Source organism: Camelina sativa, chromosome 8, assembly GCF_000633955.1.
Source record: "Camelina sativa cultivar DH55 chromosome 8, Cs, whole genome shotgun sequence".
NCBI lineage: Eukaryota > Viridiplantae > Streptophyta > Magnoliopsida > Brassicales > Brassicaceae > Camelina > Camelina sativa.
In genome coordinates, this window is record NC_025692.1 from 25,512,416 (window position 1) to 25,520,611 (window position 8,196).

Consider the following 8,196-nt stretch of genomic DNA (forward strand, 5'->3'; position numbering starts at 1 on the left):
TAGCTATCTTTATAATCGATGATTTGTTGTATCTAACTAATAAAGTTTGTAGCCAGCGGTCTTTGCAAAGTCGTTTCACACACACATGCAATCACATTTACAACTAAGAATAACTAATTGTACAATCGCATTAAAATTAGGTTATAATATTTGCATGCGCGTAAAATAAGTACGCGGTCGAGCATATTTACATATGAAGGAGAAAAGAAAAACGTAAAATGGACCCTATATATCAAAGTAGAACTTGAAAAATTTTCATTTTTTATTCCGTTATTATAAATTATGAAACAAAGTCATGCTGAACATGACCAATCCTGTGATGTAGCTAGTCAGATCTTATTATAGTATTTAAATCAAAAAGAATACAAATATTTTTTGACCTATACACAAAATTTTCAACACGAAATATAATTGAAATTCGGAGAAAATACATAGACGCAGTCCAGTATTTATACATTACCAGACTCGTTCAACTTTGATTTAGTACCAATTGTAATTTCATAGATTTCACAGTTTTTTTGGGGGACTTAAAATTTTATGTTTGTCTTCAATAACTTTTCTTGGACATATCATATAAAGCAGGAATAAATTCTCCATAATAATTGAAACCTTTTTCTAAAACTATTTTCACATTAACTCCAAATCCTTGCATTGAGAGAGAGTCAACTAAATTGAGATATTGGAGGATTAGGTTTGTGTTTTGGCTTTTGACTTTTTCTTCTCTCGCTTTTAATTACTTAGGCTTTACGTCATTATTACATAGGCATTAAAGAAAACTCCAGAGAGACACACACCTGTAGATGATGATACCAAAGCACATATACAAAAAAAGCATTTTCGAGCTAGAATTTCATATAAATTGCAAGTCTTACTAAAATAATTTTGAAGATTTATTAATGTCTGAGAAGGACCATAACACAGAATGACTCAAAACATGATGAGACAAAAGAAAGAAATAAGACTGCAACGAGTAAACTAATTAGTATAGAGAAGAGAATTCACTCCAACTCCAACTCACACGACCATGACTGTTGTTTGTTGTTCCTTGTTGTTATTGCCCGAAAGAAACCTCAGAATCTGTCTATATCCGCTTTTGTAGTGATCCAGAGTGAAACAAAGCTGCCTTATCGCTTCTCGTTTCTCTTCCTTTGCTTCTGATATCGCATTCCTCTGCAACTCTGCTTGCTTCTCCAGTTCTTTAACCGTAGCTCTCAGTTCCTCCACAGTGTTCTTGACATTCCTCTGCAACTCTGCTTGCTTCTCTAGTTCTTTAACCGTAGCTCTTAGTTCCTCCTCCACAGTGTTCTTGCCATTTCCTGATTCAGATACAAACTTTAAGCGCAGCTGGTTAAATTGCTCTTCCATTTGCTGAATCTGGATGTCTCTGGTTCTCATCACTGCTTTTAAATTGTCTACTTCAGCACAGACTCCATCTTTCTCTGCCATCAACATGTCATATCCCAGCTTGTGCTTGTCGAAATCTTTGTTCAATGCTTCAATATGCTCACCTCGAGAAGCCAACTCTGTCTTTAATGCATTGATTTCACCTTGCAACTCAACCTCTTTCCTCTGCATCTCCATTTTCTCTGCGTCAGAATGCCAAATCTGATCTTCCAGTACCTCACTGCGTGATTCGAGTTCTTTAACACGACCTTCAAAGAAAGCCTGATTGGCTAACAAACCAGCAATATCACTCTGCAGTTTTGTTTTCTCAGTAGAGAAACTTTGCTGACAGTCACACAACATTTCCCTTAGCTTTGAGATCTCAGCATCTGACACATCTAAACATTCTCTACTCACCTTAAGCTCCTTCACCAGATTACCAAACTTGAAACTTGAGTCTGAGAGCATAGTTTCCAAATCAACAACCTGTCTTTGCATCTCGAGAACTCGGCTTTTCTCAGTCTCAATAGCTTTGTCCCTACTCACAGCGAGTAAATTCTCCAAAATCAAAGCAGCAGTATGTCTATTCTCAGCCTCACCTTTAAGCTTCTCAATCTCTTGTTCAGATTCTTGGAGCCTCAAACTTGTAGTCTTAAGCTCTTCCTCGGACTGGACATATTTCTTCATCAGCTCCTCATAACTCATATGTTTCTCAGCAGCCAAGTCATGGCTATCCATTGCACCTGGTGAGACCAGGTGGTGGTTAAGAGATGAGTAAAAGGCCTCTGTTTCCGAGTCTAACTCAGAATAAGAAGAGTCGTCGTCAGAATCATGATTGGGAGAAATATCAGAACTTTCATGATCAAAGTTGAAAGCAGCAGCAACAGGTATTGTATCAGACTTTGGAGTTACAGGAGAAGAGCCATTGGGTTCTGAAACTTAAACAGTTGATAGATGTATATAATAAGACATGTATGTTTCAACAGAATTTAAACAAAGACACGACACAAAATAAGACATGAATGAATCATACATACCTGAGGAGATTTCCACAAAGGAGTTAGAATCATCTAGGTCCTCCTTCTGAAGGTAAACAAAAGAAGGTGAATCACACATCAATAAGGATCAGACACAAATATCAAACCACAGGTTTGAAGAAGGGTTGAGACTTGAGAGATCGGCGAAAAAAATATTTAAAAAAGGTTAGAGATAGAAAATATAAAGATATGAAAATATATTTTCCTGAGATTTAGGTACAAGGAAACAGATTTATATTTATCACAATAATAATTCTAATGTAAATTATATATAAAAATGTAAATTTGTCATATCTAAGCTAATTTATCTAATCGAAATCACAGGAAAAAAAAAAACTAGGGTTTCTAAAATTTTCAATCTTTCTGCTTCTCTATGTCTCAAAATTCAAACTTTTGTTTTAGTACTGCGTACAGAAACAATAACTCATTGCACCAGATGAGGAAGATAGAAGAACCACCCCACAAATCTCAGAGAAACAGAGAGTAATAAGTAAAGCAAATCATAAGATCTAAAAAAAAACCATCAACAGAAGAAACAAGCATAGATCTAACCAATATGACCCAAATAAACTGACCTGAGAAAATTGATATGATCGAGGGAAACTAAAACGCTGATTTAAAGGAAAAGTGAAAACAGAGGAAGGGTTTAAGTAGTGGAGACTGGAGAGGCTTCTCTCTCTCTCTCTCTCTAGGGTTACAAGTTACAAAGCGTAAGGTGTAAAAGGGTTAAGGGGACAAAAGAGGAGGGAAGATTTGTCGGATAGCGAATAGAAAGTGGCGCTCTTTGGGATTCAAATGTTTGCCATTTTCTCCATTCTTTTTTTTTTTTTGACGATATGTTCACTGCTGCCCCAAGTGGCCACCTTCCCCACATGCACCCGTTTCTTCTTCTTTTATGTTTGACCTATTTAATTATTGGGTTCGGTTCAGTTCGGTTCGATACAATTTCTCTCGTAAATAACGTAAACCGAACAAACCAGTTGTATTTCCAAAGTCCAAACCCATTTCGATTGTTCGACTCCGTTGGGCCTTTTGTTTTTTTTCAGCCCGCTAATTTTAGCCCATATTTATTTGTTTTCTAGTAAAGTATCACCATCAGTATTACTGTATTTACTATTTTAGTCAAATCAATATATTTTGATTTAATTCATTAGACTAATCCGTTGATTTAACAGTTTTTTTTTTTGTCGGCAAATAGTTTTAAGTTTTATAGGTAAGAAGAATAGCTTTTTACCACATTACTTGTGCTTTGGTTTAATCTTCACACTCCTATTTTAGAAGTATCACTATCATTAGGTTTTGATTTATTCATTGGACATCACACTAATTCGTTTTATTATTATTGTTTTCAAGGTTTATCGGCCCTTTTTTTTTTTTTTTTACTTTGACTGTAATAAGTCTGTAAAAAAAAAAAAACCGACTGTGGAAGTTGTCGGTGGTGGTGGTGGTTGTTGCTTGGTTGGATATGATTAGTGACAAAATATATTTAGTTTTTTAAAAGAAAAAATCTGAAAGAGTGACGAGCAGAGACAAACCAGCTTTGCTCTTTGCATCTTCCTTCTAAAAGCCATCTTCAGAGATTCTCCTCCTTACTTACTTACATATATCTCTCTCCCTTCTCGGATCCAGAAAGAGAGAGAGTCACATCACTACTCCCATCTTCAGATCTCATGGTAAAACCTTTCAACTCCTCACTCCGTGTGATCCATTCTTCAGATTTGACTTCTCTTTTTTTACTTGGATCTCGTCAGATCTAATCGTATCTTGTGCTTTTGATCATTCCCAACAGATTTGAACTATCCACGACGTTTCCGTTGTCGAAAGCAAGTAAGTGACGATGGAATCCGAAGGCGAAACCGCGGTATGTTTTTTTTTTATTCTTACTTCTTCATTCTTCACACTTACCCTTGTAATTCCCTCCCAAAGTAATTAGGAATCGTAGATACTGGAATTGATTTTGAATTGTGTGTTGAGAGAGAGAGAGATCTGATTTCAATTTCTTTCTGTTTAGGTTTCTAATTTTGGCCTTGTTGTTTCCACTTTAATTAATTGTAGGGGAAGCCGATGAAGAACGTTGTTCCACAGATTTGTCAGATCTGTAGTGACAATGTCGGCAAGACTGTTGATGAAGATCCTTTTGTGGCGTGTGATTTTTGTTCATTCCCTGTTTGTAGGCCTTGCTATGAGTATGAGAGGAAAGATGGTAATCAATCTTGTCCTCAGTGCAAAACCAGATACAAGAGACTCAAAGGTATGATCTGACTTTGATCCATCTTTTATCTAACTGTCTTCGTTGCGCATCCATAGTTTAGTATTTGAATTTTGTGGATCAGATTGGTGTTTATAACAATTTGCTTATTTTTGAGTCTAGGTAGTCCTGCTATACCTGGTGATAAAGACGAGGATGGTTTAGCTGATGAAGGTACTGTTGATTTCAACTACCCACAGAAGGAAAAGATTTCAGAGCGGATGCTTGGATGGCATCTTACACGCGGGAAAGGAGATGAAATGGGGGAGCCCCAGTATGATAAAGAGGTCTCTCACAATCATCTTCCTCGTCTCACGAGCAGACAAGATGTAAGGCATTGCTGTTCATTCTTCCCTCTTAAGCTTTCGCATCTTCACGCAATTGAGTTTTTTTGGAATCTGATTTTGTCATTTCCTTATTTTATACAGACTTCAGGAGAATTTTCTGCTGCTTCACCTGAACGACTCTCTGTATCTTCTACTGTAGCTGGTGGAAAGCGCCTTCCCTATTCATCAGATGTCAACCAATCACGTAAATATCCTTTTTTTCTTACTAGATGGGCAACGCATATAATACTTGTACCTGGGTAGGCTTTACGTTTATGTCAAATTTCTAATTTCTAAAAAATAAACTCTTTTGTGATTCACGCTGCAGCAAATAGAAGGGTTGTGGATCCTGTAGCTTGGAAGGAGAGAGTTGACGGCTGGAAAATGAAGCAGGAGAAGAACACTGGTCCTGTGAGCACTCAGGCTGCTTCTGAAAGAGGTGGAGGAGATATTGACGCCAGCACAGATATCCTTGCTGATGAAGCTTTGCTGTGAGTTTTTGTTTTTTTAATCTTGTTTGATCCGTCGTGGTGTCCTGTTCTTCTTCAGGGTTATGAGATTCCACAATTTGAGCAATGTCCTGATGCTCATTTTCCATTTTTATTTGTTTTACAGGAATGACGAAGCTAGGCAGCCTCTATCAAGAAAAGTTTCAATTCCTTCGTCCCGGATCAATCCTTACAGAATGGTTATCATGTTGCGGCTTGTTATTCTGTGTCTCTTCTTGCATTACCGTATAACAAATCCAGTGCCAAATGCTTTTACTCTGTGGCTGGTCTCCGTGATATGTGAGATCTGGTTTGCCATGTCCTGGATTTTGGATCAGTTTCCCAAGTGGTTTCCTGTGAACCGTGAAACCTACCTCGACAGGCTTTCTTTAAGGTAAGTTCTAGTTCAACATTCTACTAAAGAAATTATTCAAAGGATTGACTGCCTATAACATTTAACTCTGATCATGCTAAATTTTGGAACAGGTATGATCGTGAAGGTGAGCCGTCACAGTTAGCGGCTGTTGACATTTTTGTGAGTACTGTTGACCCTTTGAAGGAGCCACCACTTGTGACAGCCAACACAGTGCTTTCTATTCTGGCTGTTGACTACCCGGTTGACAAGGTGTCCTGTTATGTTTCTGATGATGGTGCTGCTATGCTATCATTTGAATCACTAGCAGAAACATCAGAATTTGCTCGTAAATGGGTACCATTCTGCAAGAAATATAGCATTGAGCCTCGCGCACCAGAATGGTATTTTGCTGCGAAGATAGATTACTTGAAGGACAAAGTTCAGACATCATTTGTCAAAGATCGTAGAGCTATGAAGGTAAGTTTATAGTTTAGTCTTGTAGTCATCCTCTCTTTCATTTTAATGTATGCTATATCGACCTTTTAATTGTCCTGCAGAGGGAATATGAGGAGTTTAAGATCCGAATAAATGCACTTGTTTCCAAGGCGCTAAAATGTCCTGAAGAAGGGTGGGTTATGCAAGATGGTACACCATGGCCTGGAAATAATACAAGGGACCATCCAGGAATGATCCAGGTAAGAGAAATTGGTTTGAGTATGGAGAATGAGTTTGCTCTCTCTTTCACTCTCGTTCTCTCTAGAAGTTCATTGTTGAAGTAGCATTTGTTGAATGCAGGTTTTCTTAGGGCAAAATGGTGGACTTGATGCAGAGGGCAATGAGCTTCCACGTTTGGTGTATGTTTCTCGAGAAAAGCGACCAGGATTCCAGCACCACAAAAAGGCTGGTGCCATGAATGCACTTGTAGGTTTCTGGTCTCGGAATTTTGACTACTATTTTCTCTGTTTTGTTAGTCTAACCTGAGTACTTTTCAAATGAACAGGTTAGAGTTGCAGCAGTCCTCACCAATGGACCTTTCATCTTGAATCTTGACTGTGATCACTACATAAATAACAGCAAAGCCTTAAGAGAAGCAATGTGCTTCCTGATGGACCCGAACCTAGGGAAGCAAGTTTGTTATGTTCAGTTCCCACAAAGATTCGATGGTATTGATAAGAACGATAGATATGCTAATCGTAATACCGTTTTCTTTGATGTAAGTCATACTAACCTATACATGCGTCCAATTGTTCTTGTTCTTTTAAATTCTTTTTCGACATGAATATACATTTTAAACATTCAGTTTCTAGAGTTTTGTTGTAATTTTCTGTTATACGTTTTTCAGATTAACTTGAGAGGTTTAGATGGGATTCAAGGACCTGTATATGTAGGAACTGGGTGTGTTTTCAACAGAACAGCATTATATGGTTATGAACCTCCAATAAAAGTAAAACATAAGAAGCCAAGTCTTTTGTCTAAGCTCTGTGGTGGATCTNAAGATAGATTACTTGAAGGACAAAGTTCAGACATCATTTGTCAAAGATCGTAGAGCTATGAAGGTAAGTTTATAGTTTAGTCTTGTAGTCATCCTCTCTTTCATTTTAATGTATGCTATATCGACCTTTTAATTGTCCTGCAGAGGGAATATGAGGAGTTTAAGATCCGAATANATTCAACCTCGATGACATTGAAGAGGGAGTTGAAGGTACAAGTCTTTTTTTTTTTTTTTTCTGGTTTGTTTAAATAATTTCCAGATTAGGTATCGCATTATATCCTAATTATCGAACATTTATAAAACTCAGGTGCTGGTTTTGACGATGAAAAGGCGCTCTTGATGTCGCAAATGAGCCTGGAGAAGCGGTTTGGACAGTCTGCTGTTTTTGTTGCTTCTACCCTAATGGAAAATGGGGGTGTTCCTCCTTCAGCAACTCCAGAAAACCTTCTCAAAGAGGCTATCCATGTCATTAGTTGTGGTTACGAGGATAAGTCAGATTGGGGAATGGAGGTATTATCTCATTTTTAACTCCTCAATGCAACTGCAATGTTCTGACATGTCCACTTTGACACTCAATTTGTTTGTATCATCCGCTGTCTTTCTTCAGATTGGATGGATCTATGGTTCTGTGACAGAAGATATTTTGACTGGGTTCAAAATGCACGCCCGTGGATGGCGATCCATTTACTGTATGCCAAAGCTTCCGGCTTTCAAGGGGTCTGCTCCTATCAATCTTTCAGACCGTCTGAACCAAGTGCTGAGGTGGGCTTTAGGTTCAGTTGAGATTCTCTTCAGTCGGCATTGTCCTATATGGTATGGTTACAATGGGAGGCTGAAATTTCTTGAGAGGTTTGCATATGTGAACAC

The 8,196-nt window shown here is 37.8% G+C and overlaps 1 protein-coding gene and 1 pseudogene across 2 annotated transcripts; one reads left to right on the plus strand and one right to left on the minus strand.

Moving 5' to 3' along the window:
* On the minus strand, nucleotides 849–3,213 carry LOC104708597 (protein NETWORKED 4B-like). Of its 2 annotated transcripts, none has more exons than XM_010425194.2 (3): nucleotides 2,996–3,213; nucleotides 2,421–2,466; nucleotides 849–2,321 (listed from the first exon to the last, which is right to left on the minus strand). In XM_010425194.2, the coding sequence occupies exon 3, from the start codon at nucleotides 2,119–2,121 to the stop codon at nucleotides 1,015–1,017; it is 1,107 nt and encodes a 368-aa protein (XP_010423496.1). In that variant the 5' UTR covers nucleotides 2,122–2,321; nucleotides 2,421–2,466; nucleotides 2,996–3,213; the 3' UTR covers nucleotides 849–1,014. The 2 variants fall into 2 exon arrangements, with proteins under 2 accessions (XP_010423496.1, XP_010423495.1); XM_010425193.2 differs by having other exon boundaries at nucleotides 849–2,315; nucleotides 2,996–3,154.
* Nucleotides 3,917–8,196, plus strand: part of LOC104708599 — a 7,473-nt pseudogene continuing 3,193 nt past the window's right edge.